This window comes from Hemiscyllium ocellatum, chromosome 4 (genome assembly GCF_020745735.1).
Source record: "Hemiscyllium ocellatum isolate sHemOce1 chromosome 4, sHemOce1.pat.X.cur, whole genome shotgun sequence".
Classification (NCBI taxonomy): domain Eukaryota; kingdom Metazoa; phylum Chordata; class Chondrichthyes; order Orectolobiformes; family Hemiscylliidae; genus Hemiscyllium; species Hemiscyllium ocellatum.
In genome coordinates, this window is record NC_083404.1 from 86,530,141 (window position 1) to 86,551,224 (window position 21,084).

The window sequence follows — 21,084 nt, forward strand, 5'->3', positions numbered from 1 at the left end:
TCTAATCTAATCCAATATCTAATCATGAAACCATTCAGGAGAAAACGGTCAGGATGAATGGCATCCAAATCCCAACTTTCTGCATTTATATCCTACACTACTTCCAGACAGTGGCAGTGGTTTGAACAATCAACAAGCTTTTCCTGCTTCACAAGTGCTGGCAAAAAAAAAGGCAGTTCTCATCTCTCTTTAAAATTTCAGGTTTTCCTGGAAATCGCATTCCCAAAACAGGTCGGAGATGAACAGCTCCGCTTTGAGTTAACCCACAGCCTAATGTCACAAATTTTGTCCACTATTTACCTCTACTTCCCTAGATGAGCGCATCTCCAAAAATAGCTCAAGATCATTCTCCCAGTATTTGCGTGGGACATACTCAAGCTTACAAACTTGAGTAAGCTTACAAACCCATAATATCCAATCATCTAGAAAAAATGAGGACAGCAGATACATAGGAAAACACCAAAACATTTTCCCTGTAAGCCACATATATCCTAATCTGGAGTTGTATTAAGTTTCTTCATGGTCACTGGGTCAAACACTTAAAACATCCTTCCCAACAGCACTTTCGTTATACATGCACTACATGAACTGTAGCAGTTCAAGGCAGCAGGTTTATCACCACCTTCTCAACCCAATTAAGGATGAGCAACAAATGTTGGCTTTGCCGGTGAACACAAGCATCCCACAAACAAAGTGTGGCATGCTCATGCCGGTTATTCCATTCCAAACTCATCCATCTGCAGTTTTTCTTATTTCATGGGCATCTCCAGTTAGGCCAGCATCTATTATTCATCTCTAATTGTCACCTTTGTTTTATAATTTTCTGTTCATATTCTTTGAAACCAAAATACATTACTTCATACTTTACATTGAAGCTCATTTGCCATCTATCCACCAACTCCACTACTTGTTCTTGTACTTTTGAAGTTCCATATTGTCCTCTTCTCAGTTTACAATGCTTCTCAGTTTTGTGTCATCTGCAAACTTGGAAATAGTCTTCAGCACATCAAGATGTAGATCATGAACATATATCAGGTAAAGCAAGAGTTTCAACTACTACTCCTGGGGATTTCCATTACAAATCTTCTTCTAGTCCAAAGTATTATCAATTGATTATTATTCTGTTTCATATTACATATTATATATACAATCAATTACATATCCAGACACTCACTGCCCCTTTAATTCCGTAGGCTGTAACTTCCCTCAAAATTGTTGTGCAGCATGGACTGCAGCATTCAATACAGCCACTCCCTAGATTCTCAAGGGCTATTAAGGATGGGCATTAAATATTCATTTCGACAGCAAAACACACATCCCATGAACAAACAAAGACATTAGAAAAACAGACCAGTTTGGTCCAGAAACTGTAAATTAAAGATAATCTGTTTGATGGACTGATGATACAGATTTTTGTTTCCATTTTTGCCAATTTTTCGATACAACAAAGAGTGGGTCATGTCCTATGGTGACCATTGACATTCACCAATGAACATGACCCACTCTAACTTGCTTCCATACATACAGACAATGATGGACACCACTTTGACCCGGACAATACATACATTGTAAGGCAGGCAAAATAAAGACACATGAGAATTCTTAGAGGCATGGCATTCTAATCAGAACTCCATCAATAAACACATCGATTTAGATCCTATCTACCCTTCCTTTGAAGGAAAGATCCAGAAATAACATCAAGAAACCAAGACTTATAAAGAGAGAGGTGGGACAGACTACCAGCGCTTCACCAGAAACTCTCACTGATGATGTTATCTAGTATGGTTTTGACAAGTCTGAAAACATACCTTCAAGCTCAGTGAACTAACTTATAGACTTTTTTCCTAATCTCTCAAAAATTAAAGAACTATCGATACAGAAGAATGGTATGATGTTCCTGAGTATTTGAAGATAAATTTTCCCAGTCAAAATATTGGCTGTATCTGCAAACTTATTTCATCTGCATATTGCATCTTTTCTGGTCATTTCACTGGTTCATTGGACAAAGTGATCAAAATGCAAAGTATTTTTATTTTGGAAAATCTATGTTAACACCCTATTACCCTGCTTCACAAATGTGTTCCAGTGTAACCTCAGTGTCATGCCTCAGACTTTGTGATCTTGAGATGAGAGGTTGGAGAATCTAGGAAAGACAGCTTTGACCACATGAGGGGTACTTGGTGGTGATAGGGCGAGGGAACTGGAGGTGATGTCTGCTGTCTTGCAGCTCATGATTCCAAAATCTTGGTCCACAATTGCTATTATGTCAATCTTACTAAACTGTCAGTAGCCGGTAAAGATATTTGAATATGAGCATACAGATATGAGATAGAATGAATCTCAAACAATGCATGAATAAACATGATCAATAAGACTTCTCCTGTTGAGGCAAAATCATTCATACTCAGTTTAAATGAAACTCTTCATAGATTTGATGAAAATGTACAGCAAATTTCCATTTGTTCATGTTTTAGGAGTGCAATTAGACAAATAATTTAAAAATGCATCATACAACTGAAAGACAGAATCAAACTATAGATAAGTAGGTGTTAAGATTATTGCTGCATTTCTTCAAAATGAAATTTGAAATTCCAGGAGCACTACATAATATCAGGGTTCCTCACAAAGTATAATAAATGAAATTCAGTCTTTTAGCAGTACAATGAAGTCTTGACTAAATTGGATATTTGAGCATTTGCTTTTCGTTTTTATGCACCTCACAGTCTAGCCTGTCAGTCACAACATCACAGACATGCATTTCATGTCAAAGTTATACTTTAATTAATGATCTTGAAAAGAGCCATGCATTCTAAGTTAGTTCAAACAGAAGACCGTAAGATATAAGAACAGAAATAGGCCAGTCAAATCATCAAGTCTGCTATGCATTCAATGAGATCATTGGCTGATAATCTTCAACTCCATTTTCCTGCTTATATACCATAACCTTGGATACTGTGACCGATTAACAGTGTATCTCAGTCTTGAATATATTGAAAAACTTACTCTATAGCCCACTGACATAAAGGATTCCACAGATTGATGATCTTCTGAGAAAAGAAATTCCTCATTTCTTAAAGAGGCAACCCTTTATTCTGAGAACATGCCATCATGCCCACTTATTCTAGACTCACAATGGAGAAAAACTTCTACTCTCTCTCATGCAACAGAGAAAAAGAGGGGTTTAGTAACCATTGGAGTGTAACTAGATATGGGCGTTTCTTTTCATTCTTCATACAGAAGGGAGAGAGGGAGAGGCAGAAGATTGATGCTCTCTCTTGAAAGGCTGAACAATTCTGCTTATTTCATTAATTCATGAAATGTGACTCCATTGGCTGGGCCAGGATTAGTTGTCCATCGTTTGTTGCCCTCAAGAAGATGGTTCTAAGGTGGCTTCTTGAACCGCCACAGTACACTTTCTGTACGTAAACCCACAAATTCTGAGGAGAGCTCCAGGGTTTTGACCCATCTGAAGGAATGGCAATGTATTTCCAGTCAGTCAGGATGGTCTCTGGCTTGGAAAATAACTTGCAAATGGTGTCGTTCCCATACAGCTGCCACTTTTGTCTTTCTAGATAGTTGTGGCAGTGGGTTTGAAAAGTGCTGCTTAAGGAGCCTTGGTAAATTTCTGCATTGCTGCAACTGAGAATGAGTGGTGGAGGGATTGTTCGTACACAAGACCAGAGCAACCTGTCCAGGAATCAAATATTTGTTGTTATGCTGATCCACAACAACTGGTGTTTTTTGAAAAGCCAATCAAGAGGCTGTCAATGAGCAAAATTGTTCTCAACATAAACAGGCATTGCTGATTAGTCTTCAATTCTTCCTCATTGTTTGAGCGATCAATGCTGCAGATACCATTGTATTCCAGTAGATATTTGCAATTTTGAAAACTATTTCCTTACACGGCTTCCCTGGTTTAATGATTTGGAGATGCCGGAGTTGGACTGGTGTATACAAAGTTAAAAATCACAACATCAGGTTAGAGTCCAACAGGTTTAATTGGAAGCACAGTAGCTTTCGGAGTGTCGCTCCTTCATCAGGTGATAGTGGAGGGCTCAATCCTAACAAAATTTATAGCAAAAATTACAGTGTGATGTAACTGAAACTATACGTTGAAAAATTGATTGTTAAGTCTTTCATCTGTTTGAAAACAATGTAATCCTGCATTGTACTTTGCTCAAAAACTGCATGAATTCATGTAAAACTCTGTTATCTCACTTTTTAGATTAGAATCAATCTAAACATCATGGCATAGACAAAGAACACAGGGGGCTAACACCTTCAACATATTGTCTAGCTATCACCCATTGTTAACAGCTAATCTGAGAATGCAACTTTTAACAAAAGGTTTTGTGATTTACATATGAAAAAAGTGAAACTATATGGTATTCAAACAGATGAAAGACTTAACAATCAATTTTTCAATGTATAATTTCAGTTACATCACACTAAATTTTTACTATAAATTCCGTGTGTTAGGATTGAGCCCTCCACTATCACCTGATGAAGGAGCTACGCTCTGAAAGCTAGTGTGCTTCCAATTAAACCTGTTGGACTCTAACTTAGTGTTGTGAGATTTTTATCCCTGGTTTAAAGCAGCCTCTTTTCCCATTCTTTCAGTCTTCAGGACAATACAAGTGGCATTTACAGATTTACCTTTCTTAAAAAAAATTACTTATTTTCGCTTTGTATTTCCAATGTTTTCTAAGTGAGAACAAGAGTTCTGCCAAAACATCAGTTAACTCCTGCAGCTCCCTCACAAACACAATGGCATTCATCTGAAAAACCAACTGGAAAGTTGCTTCAGTTTTTAATCCCACACTGGAAAGGCATTTGCAGAAAGAGTCCAAAATCTAAATTACCATTTTTCAAGCAAGAATACATCAAATTTATTATTACACCTTTCTGTCTTATAAATATGAGAGTACTAGTTAGATAAATTTTTTTTATCAGGCCAATACATTTCTACAAAAGAAAAGGCTGTGCTTGGAAAGGATTTCTGAGATCAGCACAAGGTTTTGACTAATGCAAACTATTCTAGCATTAAGACGGAAATTATTCGAATGAGAGATTCTAATTTTATCCTTTCTGAACTTATTGCCAGTAATGTTTCCGGGAACCAAGAGGTCAACATTTTTGGTACTGCCCGCAGATTATGCTCAATGGCCATTTAAAGCCCATCAAGTTCAAAGCCAAGAGTAAACCATGTTATGTTAATAACTTAAAGACTCATTAAAATGACATTTAACAAAAATTCCAAGCACTTACAGGAAAGAAAATATACCATGTTTTTAAAACATCAATCACTGCAGCTAAATTACTGACATGAAAGATCATAAATCAACCAAGTCTGTAACACAAGTTCGGAGCGTTCACAAGCACAGCACATAACTGGACTTTTATTAGCTTAATTTATTTTTCACTCTAACTCTAAACTGAACTATTCCAATACACTGATGGCTGTTCTGCAATATCCTCCAGACATGTGAAATCATCCAAATTCTGTAACCCATCTCTTAACTCACAGCCAATTCCCACTTTATCCATCGCTACTAGGCTCCTTAACCTGTACTGGCACCTCAAGTAGAATATCGATTTTAAAATTCTCATCCTTGTTTTGAATCACTCCAAAGCCTCAAACCTTGTAACCTCCTCCAGATCCACAACCCTCAGTCATGTCTACATTGATCTAACTCTGGCATCTTAAATTTTAATCACACCACCTTTGTAACCTACACTTAGAACTGCCTAGACCTAAATTTCAGTATTCCTCCCTTCACCACACTATATAAATTGTCTATCTTTGATCAACTTTTGACCATCTGACATATTTGCTTATGAGATTCAATCGTATTACGGTTTTTAATACTGCTGAGACAAATCTTGAGACTTTTTTTAAAAATACATATGCATGGTTGCTAATAGGTCATTGGTGTCAAGTAACCATAATCTCCAATAAGAATTCAAATATCAGAGGCAATATTTAAGCTTTCACAACCGATACAATCAAAATCAGGATTGCTTGTGATGGCAGAATCAGAAGAACACAATCATCATCCCAAGGATTTGCCAGCTGTAGGAAATGAGAGAGATAAGCAGGAATATTATATGGCTCAACCAAGTCAATGGATAGGACCAGAAGAAGAATATGCTTGTGTCAAGGGCAGTAAAACAAATGGAGTGGACATATACCTGGATGCAGAGCTTATTCAGTCATGGGGTCATACACACGGTCCAACTCGTCCATGCCGACCAAGTTTCCTAAACAACACTGGTCTCCCCTGCCTGCATTTGGCTCATATCCCGCTAAACCTTTGTTATTCATGTACCTGTTCAAATGTCTTTTAAATATTCTAACTGTACCTACCACTTCCTCTGGCAGTTCATTCCACATACAAGCATATGGGATGTTGTACTTTATAAGCTAGTTATGCTAAACTGATAAAGAACAGAAGTTCCAACTATACCCAAAATTGTTGGTGCATTTTATAGGAAGGTCACAATGGTTTTGGAGCAAATACTGAAGAAATTCTCTGGAATCATTCACCTGATGAAACATTTGTTATGTGTATAAACCGCAGAAGTTCTGGTCACTGTTTCAGAAAAGGCCAAAAGATTTGATTAAGGTGTTTAAAATCGTGAAGGATCTAGATATTGTAATTACAGGAAACTTTTTTCAAAGGCTCAAGAGTCAACAGCACACATTCAAGATGATAGGCAAAAGAACCAGAGAAAGTGAGAAGGAAAAACATTTTAAGCAAAATAGTTCTGATTTAGAATTCACCGGCTGATATGGCGATGGAAACAAATATGTTCTCAAAACCTTTGTTCTCAAAACAGAGTTGGATAGATATGTGAAGGACAACAGTGACATGACAAAAGAGCTAAAGTTGAATCTATAAACCCTACTCAAATATAAAGGATTAAGAAATTTGCAAGTTGTGTTTTTAACTTTGCTACAGTCATTTGTTCCCTTTTATTGTAACCAGCTCAAGTAAGCAGATGTAGACCATCTGCCATGTGCATCTTTCAATCTTTGGCCTCTAACTCTTCCAAACAAGTGAAAATGCAAACTTCAAAAAAAAACCTTTGCTTCATTCTTGTCAAAGGCATTCTGTTGCTCATTAATGTCATTAGTTTTTCACAACTTTCATCAATTCTGATGCTTTCCCCCATTCAAGAAAATTCCATTTTTTGAGCATGCAATTTTCCCATTCCTTTTCAATAATTGAGCTGTTTTCATTCATTTGTTGTTTTGATGTTTTGCTGCATATGATCCACGTTCTCAACTTTTTCTAGCTGTTGATTACCCATCATTTATTGAGTGACTTCCCTTCTCACCAACACCATTCCTGTTCCTGTCATTCATTTGATTTGTTCAGTCCTATTAAGAAGCTGCTTCACCTGTGATGACGGAGAAGCGCAGCAGGTCAGGCAGCATCCAAGGAGCAGGAGAATCGACGTTTCGGGCATGAGCCCTTCTTCATGCCCTAAACATCGATTCTCCTGCTCCTTGGATGCTGCCTGACTTGCTGCGCTTTTCCAGCAACACATTTTCAGCTCTGATCACCAGCATCTGCAGTCCTCACTTTCACCTGTGATGACATCAACTAGATGGATTTTTTGTTCAGGAGAATAAAAAGTAACCTCAAAGAAACATGGAAAATAGAAACTTCAAGTTTATTCTGCCATTCAATATGATCATGGCTGATCATCCAACTCAGGACACTGTTCCCACTTTCTCCCCATACACTTTAATCCATTTAGTTTTAAGAACTATATCTAATGATTTAACTCCTTCTTGAAAACATTTCACTTTCTGTGGCTGAGAATTCCACAGGCTCAGCACACTCAGTGAAGAAATCTTCTTCATAGTCATTGAGCTGTACAGCATGGAAACAGATCCTTCGGTCCAACTCGTCCAGGATGACCAGATATCCTAAATTAATCAAGTTCCATTTGCCAGCATTTGGCTTATAACCCTCTAAATACTTCTTACTCATATACGCATCCAGATGCCTTTTAAATGTTGCATTTGTACCAGCCTCCACCATTTCTTCTGGCAGTTCATTCCATACACTCACCACTCAAAGTCCAAGTAAACCACATTCACTGGCTTCCCCCTTATCAATAATTGTTATATTCTCAAATAAATTTAGTAGATTTGCCAAGTAGCATTTCCCTTTTACCAATCTATGCTGAGTCTGTCTAACCCTGTTACTGTTTTAAGTCCATGGGGGGCATGGATAGGGTGAATAGCCAAGGTTTTTTCCCCCAGGGTGGAGGAATCCAAAGCCTATGGCCTCTAGTTTAAGGTGAGAGAAGTAAAATTTAAAAGGGACCTGCGGGGCAATGTTTTCATGCAGAGGGTGGTGTGTGTATAGACCAAGCTGCCAGAGGAAGTGGTGAAGGCTGGTGCAAAAACATTTAAAAGGCATCTGGATGAGTATATGCATAGAAAGGGTTTAGAGGGATAGGGACCAATGGCTGGCAAAAGGGACTACAATCAGTTTAAGATATTATGGACGAGTTTGAACAAAGGGTCTGTTTCCATGCTGTATAACTCTGATTAGCATTTTCATCACTACTGACCTTAGACTAAAAGGTTTATAATTCCCCGTTTGCTCTCTCTTTTCTTAAAAATAAAGAAACAGTATGATTTCTTTAGCTTCCTTCCAATCCCTCCAATTTGGATGAATTGATCCAAAGTCTTCAGAGTCTTAAAAGATGAATTTTGAAAAGGATGACAGCCAATACTTCCACGATGCTTAGACCAGTTTCCTAAAAAATACCTTGGGATGTAAATTATCGGGACCTGTAGATTTATCAGCCTTTAATTGAATTAATTTCTCCAACACTGTTTTTCTGCCTATGCTGATTTCCTTCACTTCTGCCATCTCAAGACCTGTTGTTCCGCTAGATTTTCACGATGTTATTTGTGTTCCTTTGTGAAGGCAGAACCATAATATGTATTAAATTGGTCTGTTATTTCTTTGTTCACCATTATAACATTACTTGTTTCGAATTGTAAAGGGACCTAATTTGTCTGTACATACAAATAGAAGCTTTTCCAATCAGTTTATATGTTCGAATGTCAGTTTATCCTCATATTCGATTTTTTCCCCTTTGTCCTCCTCTGCTGAATTCTAAACTAGTCCTGCTGGGTTTTTTTTTGCGGCCAATTTGCATTCCCCGTCCTAATATTCCCAGTTAGCCATGGTTGAGCCATATTTTCCATTTTATTCGTCTGCTAGATAGGACTGAACAATTGTTTCAATTCCTTCACAAACACATGAACTGTTTTGCCATTGTCAATCTACTATCATTTCTTTGGGAAAATTACTTAAAGTCCATTCTACATGTAGCAAGGTTAGATTAAGCAGTTTCCGTTTAAAATAACTGATGACATCAACATATGTCACATGGTCAGCAAAATGACAGTCCAACATACTCTCACAAATACACAACAATCATTGCTGTACTTCATTTAGATTCAAGACCCAGGTCACCGAATCAACTATATGAGACTTAATTTTCAAGAAAAATTCCATCATAATCTGGTCACTCTTCTCCAAGGGGCCTTGCATAGCTCGATCATCCATTACTCATTTCTCACTCTACAGTTCCCAGTGAAGGAAAGCCTCCTCTCTTGTTAGTTCCTTAACAAATTGATCCAGAATACTATCTAACATACAATCTAGGCATTTCTTCTCTGAGGCATTGTTACTGATTTGATTTGCCCAATCAAGACACAGATTGAAGTAGATTAATTAGTGCTACATAGAACAGTACAGGCCTTCGGCCCATGATGTTATGCCGAGCATTTATCTAAATCTAAGATCAACTTAACCCTCATACACCTCAATTTACTGCTGTCCACAAACTTGTCTGGTCCCCGCTTAAATGCTCCTGATGTCTGACTCTACCACCACCACTGGCAGTGCATTCTACGCACTTATCACTCTCTGCAAAAAGAACCTACCACTGACATCTTCTCTATACCTTCTTTCAATCACCTTAAATTTATGATCCCTCATGACAGCCATTTCTGCCCTGGGGAAATGTCTCTCGTATCCTACTCTATGTATGCCTCTCATTACCTTGTACATCTCTACAAAGTCACCTCTCCTCCTTGTTCGCACCACTGTGAAAAGCCAGAGCTCACTCAACCTCTCTTCATAAAACAGACATTCCAATCCAGGTAGCATCCTAGTAACTCTCCTCTGCACCCTCTCTAAAGCATCCGATCATGAGGCAACCAGAACTGTACATAATATTCCAAATGTGGTCTAACCAGAGCACTATAGAGCTGCAGCAAAACCTTGTGACCCTTAAACTCAATCCCCCAGCTAATGAAAGCCAAAATACCATGTACTTTCTTAACAACCCGATCAACCTGGGTAGCAACTTTGAGGGTTCTAAGTGGACCCCGAGATCCCACTGTTCCTCCACACTGCCAAGAATCCTGTTCTTAACCCTGTACTCAACATTCAAATTCAACTTTTCAAAATGAATCACGTCGCATTTATCCAGGTTGAACTCCATCTGCCACTTCTCAGCCCAGCTCTGCATCCTGTCAATGTCTTGTTGTAGCCTGCAACAGCTCTCAATACGATCACCGACCTTGGTCATCGACAGAATTGCAAGCCACCCTTTCACGTCATCAACCAAAAACTACAAAGAGCAGGGGCCTAAGAACAGATCCTTGCTGGACATCACTGCTGACAGACCTCCAGGCGGAATACTTACCATCCACTACTGCCCACTATCGTCTTTAGGCCAGCCAATTATGTATCCAGACAGTCAAATTTCTGTGTCCCGTACCTCCTAACTTTCCGAAATGAGCCTACCATGGGGAGCCTTATCAAATGCCTTACTGAAATCCATACACACCACATCCACTGCTTCATCAACATGTCTCTCACATCCTCCAAGTACTCAAAGGTTTGTGAGGCATGACCTGCCCCACAAAGCCATGCTGACTATCTTTAATCAAACTATGCTTTTCAAACTGGTCAGAAATCCTATCTCTCAGAGGCTTTCCAGTACCTTGCTTATCACAGACGTAAGACTGACCAGTCTAATTCACTTTCTTGAACAATCGATGTCTTGGAACCCGACGTACCTTTCATTGCATTAGAGTCAATCTCAATATCAGAAACGTGCCTGTTCAACCTACATTCCCTCGAGAATCCATCATTCCCATATCTGACCATATCTGCGACTTTTCTTCCTTCCTGTAACTGCCAGTCATCACACTCCCCCGCTCTTGTAAATGCCTCATTACCTCTAATTGTCGCATTTATTGCAAATATAATCCTCAGTAACACTAAATCTCTCTAAACTCACACATCTGACAAGTGGAGCATATCACTCTATTTGGGGCCATTTTTGCTTCTTCCAATCTGCAGACCCAGAAAATGGCCTTATGTTATTCCTGTACAAAACACTGCTCCACGCTAACTTGATATTTATGGCTTTTATTTTTAAATTTAATCAAGAGACATATTTCAATAAAACATATAATCAATAAAGAACCCACTCTACTCACTACTGCAGACTTATACTAAGGCACCAACACCATACTTAATACTAATGACTTATCTGTCTGTCTACTGTGACCTCTCCCAAACAGGTTCCTCCAAGATCTGTTGTGAATTTCACTGTTTGTTAATTTTCCCAGATGCACTCCCAGATACACGAATTCAACAGCAAAGGCAATAATTGTGCAGATTCACGCTGTGTCAGTTAGCAGTGTGGGTCTCTCTCACCATGTGCTGCCTTTGTCTATACCTCTCCCTTTTAAAAGGGCTGTTGATTTGACTGTTTTATTCTCCAAAGTTCCTAAACAATGTGACAGCATATAGAACAGTAATTGCTGCTCCTGGAATTTGAGGAAATCACCTCCAATATCTAAAAGAACTCAAAAAGAGCATCCTGTTACAGCCAGAATTTTTTTCCTTCCTCCAGGAATGAGGAGAAGAAATTTCTTTATTCTAAGATTGAGAATGTTTAGAATTGTTTGCTTAGGACCACAAATGTTCACTCATCAGTTTTATTCAAAGCAACAATGGCCAGATTTCTGGAATTTAGGGAAATGAAGGGATAAGGGAATTCAGAGGGTAGGTCAAGTTGAGGTCAAGGATCAGCCCTTTCATAGCAGGAACCAATCCAGTGAAGCTCCCTTGTAAACCCCAAAGCAAATCTTAGTTTTCTTCATGCATTAAAACCACAAATTTAAAATGCCTAACTTTAAAAGATATAAATCAGCAATTTAATGTTATTTATCAATAAATGCAGCTGGCTATACTTGACATCCTCTTTGAAGTAAATTATAATAGTCAGGTCAAGGACTAGCCATCATCTTATTAAATGGCCAAGTAGGCTTACGGGTTTGCAATCAACTCCTGCTTGTTCTTATCTCTGTCTTAATGTCTTAACTACCAGTCAACACTTGCTAGAGTTGTCACAATCAAGCCCATATTTTGAAGCACAACACCTATCAAAACTGTTGTACACAACATCTCAAATGCATGATCCTACCTTTATATGACTGTATTCACTCTTACTGTTGGTGTCAGCTGAATTCAAAACAGTAGACTTGCTATCCGAGCGAGGTTTGCCATTCTGTCGAAAAGGGCTTGACAAGGGTAACCCTGCAACACTGATGCCATCTGAAATAGTTAAGAAACAAACCACAGTTTTCATACACATGACTGCTAATTTATGCAACAAGTTTATCAACTGTCTTGATTCATAGAAATTTATGGAAAGGTAAAGAAAACAAAAACAAAAGTACAGAACATATAATATGCTATTTCTCAATATAACAAATTCCATTACCAGAAAGTTTTTTTGCAACTTACACATTTTTAAAAGCTGCTAAAGAACAATTTTTTTACGAGGTGAATGTGTATCCTAAAGATTGTGCTAGATTAGGTTTAATGCACAGCAGAGACAGTGAAGATCATCCCTTCAAGCTCACTATCCAATAGAAGCTCCAACTTTGAGCATCAGACACTCATACATGGGGGGGGGGGGGGGGGGGGGGGTGCTTTATCCCCAAACATACCCCAGTTAAGGAAGAGGAATCCAATTCAGTGCTGTTGGCAATCTGATCCACACTAGCCATCTAACCAACCACATAACCATCTCCCTGAGGAGTCCACGTTGCTGTGTCAACCTACATATATTGTATTCTGAAGCTATAGAGCTAGTAAGGGTTCCAATTCCTTTGCATCACATAGCTGATCAGGAATCTCTCCCACTTTCATTGCATGCAATTAGTGTATGTTGGAAGGATTTACAAATTCGTACTCAAAACTATTTCGCCTTGTTATGGATAAACCTTCTTCGACTATCAAATTCTCAAGTAGGCTTGAACCCAGAGCTTCACACTAAGCTTGAAAGCAGGATACTACCATTATAGAGTTACCAAGATCAACACACACTGTGCCAAATGTACGTTCAGCTTCTGTCATAAAGAACCCTCAACTGTCACCAGGTTCAAGACAGTTCTGCTCAATTTAGCTAATGTATTTTATCTAAACAGTTCCTTCCTAATGAACTTAATTAAATTACCTTTCAAATTACTTATGACCAATAAACTGCCTATCTTAGATACCATGACAATTGAATTTGAAATCTTACACAATGACAAGATAATCTACTTTAGTCAAAATAATGGAGGAATAAATATTGACCAACATACTGCAGGAACTTTCCCTGCTTTTTTTCCCCAAAGCAGTGCCATGGAATCATTAACAATCACCTGCAGATAGATGGGGCCTTGTTAACAGAAAGACAGCACCCCTGACAATACAACTCTCCCTCAATACTGTACTGGAGAGTCAGGATGAATTCTGCAATTAATTCTGCTGTGCAGTTTGAATTCAAAGCCTTCTGACTCAGTCAAGAGTCCTGAATCATGGAATTTGATCCAGAGGTCGATTATTTTATTGCTGCTGAAATTATGTTACATATGTGATACAACACAGTAAGCAGAAGCACAAAAGCTTAGATGGAATATCATTCTTATACCCAACCAACATGATTCTTTAGAGTCAGATGTACAGCACGGAAACAGAGCCTTCAGTCCAACTCGTCCATGCCAACCAGATAGCCTAACCAAATCTAGTCCCATTTACCAGCACTTGGCCCACGGCCCTCTGAACCCTTCCTATTTATATATCCATCTAGATGCCTTTTAAATGTTTAAAAAAATCACAACACCAGGTTATGGCCCAACAGTTTTATTTGGAAGCACTAGCTTTCGGAGCACTGCTCGTTTCATCAGGTGGTTGTGGAGTAAAAAATGGTAAGACACAGAACTTATAGCAGAAGTTTACTGCTTGGTGCAACTAAAATTATATATTCAAAAAGACCTTTTAAGTGTAATTGTATCAACCTCCATGACCTCCTCTGGCAGCTTATGCCATACACACACAACCCTCTAGGTCAAAAAGTTACCCCTTAGGTCCCACGTGCTGCAGGCCAGCCACAATGCTGTTGTGGTAGAAATTCCAGGATCTTGAGCAGCAACAGTGATGGAACACCAATACATTTTCAAGTCAAGGGAGAAGTCCCCTGGGATGGATGGGATTTGTCCTAGGATTCTCTAGAAAGCCAGAGAGGAGATTACTGAGCCTTTAGCTTTGATCTTTATGTTGTCATTACCTACAGGAATAGTGCCAGAAGACTGGAGGATAGCAAACGTCATTCCCTTGCTCAAGGAGGGGAGTAGTGACAATATTGTTAATTATAGACCAATGAGCCTTACTTCAGTTATGGGGGAAGTGTTCGAAAAAGTTATGGGATAGGATTTATAATCATCTAGAAAGGAATAAGTTGATTACAGACAGTCAACAGAGTTTTGTGAAGGGTAGGTCATGCCTCACAAACCTCATTGAGTTCTTTGAGAAGGTGAGCAAATAGGTGAATAAAGGTAAAGCAGTTTTTGTGGTGTATATGGATTACAGCAAAGCATTTGACAAGGTTCTCCACAGTAGGCTATTGGGATTGAGGGTGATTTAGCAGTTTGGATCAGAAATTGACGAGCTAAAAGATGATAGAGTGTGGTGGTTGGATGGGAAATGTTCATCCTGAAGTTCAGTTACTAGTGGTAAAAGGATCTGCTCCGGGGCCACTGCTGTTTGTCATTTTAATAAATTACTTAGTTGAGGGCTTAGAAGGATGGGTTAGTAAATTTGCAGATAACACTAAGGTTGGAGGAGTTGTGGATAATGCCAAAGGATGTTGCAGGTAACAGAGGGGCATAGATAAGCTGCAGAGCTGGGCTGAGAGGTGGCAAATGGAATTTCATGTAGAAAAAGTGTAAGGTGATTCACTTTGAAAGGAGCAACAGGAATAAAAGTACTGAGCTCACAGCAAGATTCTTGGTAGTGTAGATGAGCAGAAAGATCTCAGTGTCCATGAACGTTGATCCCTTTAAGTTGCCACCCAGATTGATAGGAATGCGAAGGCAGCATGTGGTGTGTTTGCTTTTACTGGTAGAGGGATTGAGTTTCAGAGCCACAAGGTCATGTTGCAGCTGCACAAAATTCTGGTGCGGCCGCACTTGAAGTATTGCGTACAGTTCTGGTCACCGCATTATTGAAAGGATGTGCGAGCACTGAAAAGGGTCCAGAGGAGATTCATTAGGATGTTGCCTGGTATGGAGGGCAGGTCTTATGAGAAAAGGTTGAGGGACTTGAGGCTGTTTTCATTAGAGAGAGAAGGTGGATGAAAGGTGACTTGATTGAAGCATACAAGATAACCAGATGGTTAGCTAGGGTAGACAGTGACAGTCTTTTTCCTCAGATGGTGATGGCACGCACAAAGGGTCATAGCTTTAAATTGAGGACAGATGTCAGAGGTAAGCTCTTTACTCAAAGTAGTAGGGGTGTTGAATGCCCTGCCCCCTGCCTGCCAACAGTAGTAGACTCACTAACTTTAAGGGCATTTAAATGGTCATTGAATAAACATCTGGATGATAATGGAATTGTGCAGGTTAGATGGGCTTCAGATTGGTTTCACAGGTCAATGCAATATCGACGGCCAAAGAGTCTTTACTGCACTATAACATTCCTTGTTCTATGAATCCTATAAACGACACACATTGCAGTTACTGAGCATTTGTGGTGGATAAACTAGATGTTTTGGACATTATACCAATCAACTGGGCTGCTTTCACCTGGATGGTGTCAAGCTTCATATCGTGTTGGAGCTGTACTCATCCAGGCGAGCAGAAAGTAATCCATTAAACTCCTGACTTGGTGATGAACAGGCTTTTGGAAGTTAGGAAGCAGGGGTTACTTGTTGCATTATTACTAGCTTCTACTCTTATATTCACTGTATTTATATGGCTAGTCAAGTTGCGCTTATGGTTCATGGTAACCCTCAATATGTTAACAGTGGGAGGATTCAGTGATGGTAACATCATTCAATGTCAATGGGTGGTGGTCAAGTTTTCTTTTATTGGAGATGGTTATTGCCTGTCACAGATGTTACATGCCACAGACCAGCCCAAGCCTGGATATCGACCCAAATCCTGCTGAATTTGGGTAGTATTTGAGGACTCACAAATGGTGCTGAATTTTGTGACATCATGCACAAACATCTCTACTTCTGGCCTATTTCATGAAGTTGTGAAAATGGTCAGGCCTAGGACACTACCCTGAGGAACTCTTGCAGCGATGTCCTGGAGCCCAAATGACTCACATTTTCCATGTGCCAGGTACGACTCAAATCAGCAGAGAATTTTCCTCAATTTCCACAGACTTGAATTTTGTTGGGGCTCCTCAATGCCAAAGTCAAATACGTCTGTAATGTCACATCATATCTCCCCACGTAAGCTAAGTGCCCCGACAGAACCCAAACTAGACATCAGTGAGACTATTGCTGTGCAAGAGCTGCTTGATAGCACTATTGACAGCACTTCCACCACTTTACTGTTGATAGAGAACAGACTGATAAGGCAGTAATTAGCTGAGCTTGAGTTGTCCTCCTTGTTAGACATACCTAGTTAACCTTGGACTTCATTAGGTAGTGTTGTAGCTGGCCGTGTAACAGCAAGTTCTAGAGGATAAGTCTTCAGTAATGTTGTCAAAACTATTGTCTTTGCGGTATCTAGTGCATCCAATTGCTTCTTGCTATCTCGTGTAGTGAATTAAATGACTGAAAACCGGCATCCAGGAAATTTTGGAGGCGGCAGAGATCAGTCATTTACTTGGTACATCTGGTTTAAAATGAATACAAATGCTTCAACCCTACCTTTTACATGGATATGCTGGTTTCCCAGTCATTGACGATATGGATACTTGTAGACTGTCTTTCTCTGTAGGTTTCTTAATTGTTCAACACCACCACATAACTGGATGTGACACGACTGCAGAGCTTGTATTTGACCTGTTGTTTACGGAATCACTTTGCTCTGTCTATACCTTGCTGCTTATATTGTTTGGCATGCAAGTAGCCCTGTTCTGGGACTTCACCAGGTTAACAAGTTATTTTTAGGTATGGCTGTTGCATACTTGATTCCTGCACTCTTTATTGAATCAAGGTTGATTTCATGGCTTGATAGTAATCACAGAATCAGGGATGTGTCAAACCATGAGGTAACAGACTGCATTGGGGTAAGACTCTGCTAATGGGGCGGAGCACTTCATAGATGCCCAGTCTTGAGTTGCTAGATTCCAAAGTTGTTCTGTTTAGCATGGTGATAATGCCACACAACACAATGTAAGGTATTATCAAAGTGAACACTGGACTTCATCTGTACAGCGTAGTGTACTTAACATTGGCGAGGATGACAAAGTACAATCTGTCTGTCTCAGATGCATTTATCCATGACAATATCAGTAAGAATGACCACCATTACGTCATTGTAGAGACTTAGGGGAAGGTATAGAGGCAGGATTCAGTTAGTGTGTGTGTGTGTGTGTGTGTGTGTGTGTGTGTGTGTGTGTGTGTGTGTGTGTGTGTATATAGGATAAGGTGGCAGATGGGAGGAGAAATTGGGGTTAGTGTGTCGAATAGATGAGGGGAGAAACTGTCAGGAGAATTAATGGTAAAGTGTCAGTTTGTTGATGGCGGTTAGGAATGCTGGATAGGAGAGCGTGATTGGGAGGTGTCAGGTGGACAAAGGATGGGAAGTGTCAGTTAAATGGACATGTTCAGGACAGATCCAGGTGTTAAGTTGTTGTGTTGGCTTGTATGTGGTCAAGTCAGTGGAGAGGGGTGGAGTAGAAAGTGTCAACTGAGAGGTCAGGGTTCGCAAGTCAGGGTGGAGGATTGTTAGATCTGGGGGTGGTGACTGGTCTGATAGCTAAGTATGATAGCAGGGTCAAGGGTCAGCTCTAGGGAAGGCTGGGCAAAGACATGTGCACGCGCGCGTGTGTGTGTGGGGGGGGGGGGGGGGCAGGGGGAAGAGGAGAGAAAGGGGGAGATGAGGTGGTAATCTTGGGCCCATGCATTAGGAAAGCTGGGTATAATTTATTTGTGTTTGTGTGTGGGGGTGGCAGGGGGATTTGCTGGAAGGTGTTCAGAGGGTGTAGTGGGGGTGGGAAGAGAAAGGTATCAGCCATGATCATATGGTAGGGCACACTTCTAATTCTGCTGCTGTATTTTATGGAAGAGTCAGAGATGAGCCAGGACTTCAGTTTAACAGATAGCCAAGAGTTAAAGTGTGATTTTAACCCACTAACATCTGACTTTAAGAGACTTTATTTGTTTTTCATTTTGCCGTATAATTCAAAGTTCAAAACAGGGATAGCTTTTCCTAAATCATCATAAAGTTCTCATGAAGTCACAACTCGAGAACTTCATCCAGCTCCAAACCACTCCCTTCATCAGAGATTGCAATTGTTCATAGCAGCAGAGCTGAAAGTGTGTTGCTGGAAAAGCGCAGGTCAGGCAGCATCCAAGGAGCAGGAGAATCGACGTTTCGGGCATAAGCCCTTCTTCCAGCAACACATTTTCAGCTCTGATCTCCAGCATCTGCAGTCCTCACTTTCTCCTCCTTCACAGCAGCAGCACACCATAATGTTTGCAAGACGTTAACTGCTGGTCTTGCCAGTGAAGTGCAAACCCCTTGAAATAATGAGAGGGAGTTAAACCCCCATAAACCTTGCACTGTTAACACCATGTAATGTGGCACATTATTTTATCAGTTGATATATGGTAAAATTCAGAATAATCAGTTTTAAAAATGGAAATCCATGGATGTTTGTAAATGTTAAAATGAGTACATTAGCCATTGGGATAAAAATAGATAGAATCCAACAATAAGAACACAGGCTGGGCATCAGTTGCTTTCAGGAAGTTATTAGTTGTAGTTCATTAGCTGTTGCCAAATAAATTCTTAACGTGTTAGTCATTTAATTTCAATGGCTGAGACATCTATACAATTTTGTGTACAATATAAACATTATTTCTGGATGGCAATTAAATTTGTTTGAAGTACAAAAGGAAGAAAAATGTTTGTTGTTGTCTGCTAAAATAAGGAACATAATAACACCAATCCACTGAAAGATTGATTTCAAAAGGAAAACCACTTCTTTGTAATCATGCCAATCATATCAGTTATATTATGGACTTTTTTCAGATGCCATCTTGAACTGCTGATCCAGCTGAACATGCAAACTTATGAATATCATTTATAGTACTTGCAAAAATTAATTAACACATAGCATTTGTTTTTAATCTCTCGCTCAAAACTAAAAGCCCTTCTTCCTATCATGTTATGTTATCAACAATAATTGCTCTTCCTGAGTTGAGAAAATGATGCTCATTTGAAAAAGGTTACTATTTTACAAACGGAAACTTCATCTCAGTTCTGCAGTAATAAAAACCACTCTGTTGGCACTCAAATTTCCACACTTCAGTTGGAGAAACCTGAATTATAACTAAAATTATGACCTGGGTACTTGATTTTTTAAATTTGCAGTCCTTCTGGAAATCAACAAATGAAAACATATAAGCTGCAAACCAGGGTATTCTGTTCATATCAATTAGCTAGTATTTTTGAATTAGGCCCAATGTGCCAAATCCAAATGACTGCCAGATTACTCAGACCTCTTGGCATCATGGTAGCCACAAACCCATCAAAACACTAAAAAAGCAGCTAATGAACTTGAAAGAACCTATACAAACAAGCAAAACTAATGTCATTTGCAAAATGAACTGCAAAAACACTACATTGGGCAAACAGGCAGAAAACTAGCCACCAGGATACATGAACACCAACTAGCCACAAAAATGACATGACACCCTCTCGCTAGTATCTTTACATACAAATAAGGAAGGACCCCACTTCCACTGGTACAACACATCCATCGTAGGACTAGCCAGAGACATGCACGAGAATTCCTAGAAGCATGACATTCCAACTGGAACTCTATCAACAAAGACATTGACTTGGACCCCATTTGCCATCCCTCCTCTAGAAAAAGAACAGGAAATGACATCACCCCCCCAGGAAACACAAACATTTAAATAGAAAGCAGAAAATACCAGCAGTGCTTTGTCTAAAGGCTCACTGAAGAGGTTACTGAGTATGGCAAAACATCGGAAAATGAACCTTCCAGCTCAACGAGCAAACCTACATCCAGATCAATTAACACTAAATGCAAAAAGTATCGCAGATGACAACAGAAATGGAGAACAAAATGTGGTGGAAAAACTCAGCATCAGGTGAACAGATACTGTTGGATACTTGTCATTTTTGTACATTATTACTGTTTCTGGATCTTGAAGAAGATGGACATCTACATCCTCAAATAAAAATGTGTTGTCCATGAATAATAAAAATATTGATCAGTTTTATTTTTAAATTCATTCTTTTTATGGAATGTGGGTATCACTAGCTGGCCAGCGATTATTGCCTGTCCCTAGTTGCCCTTGAGAAGTTAGTGATGAGTTGCCTTCTTGAACCACTGCAGTCCACCTGCCCTTAGAAGGGGAATTCCAGGATTTTAACACAGTGACAGTGAGGGACCGACGATACATTTCCAAATCAGGATGGTAAGTGGCTTGGACAAGAACTTGCAGGTTGTGGTGTTTCCATATATCCGCTGTCCTTGTCTT

At 39.5% G+C, this 21,084-nt stretch overlaps 1 protein-coding gene across 3 annotated transcripts in view; it reads right to left on the bottom strand.

The window, feature by feature from the left end:
* Window positions 1-21,084, bottom strand: part of trappc9 (trafficking protein particle complex subunit 9) — a 607,852-nt gene that overhangs the window by 433,240 nt on the left and 153,528 nt on the right. For all 3 annotated transcript variants that reach the window (XM_060823567.1, XM_060823563.1, XM_060823570.1), the window contains one exon: window positions 12,544-12,674. In XM_060823567.1, coding sequence (XP_060679550.1) covers window positions 12,544-12,674 — 131 coding nt within the window. The remainder of the gene's footprint in view (window positions 1-12,543; window positions 12,675-21,084) is intronic.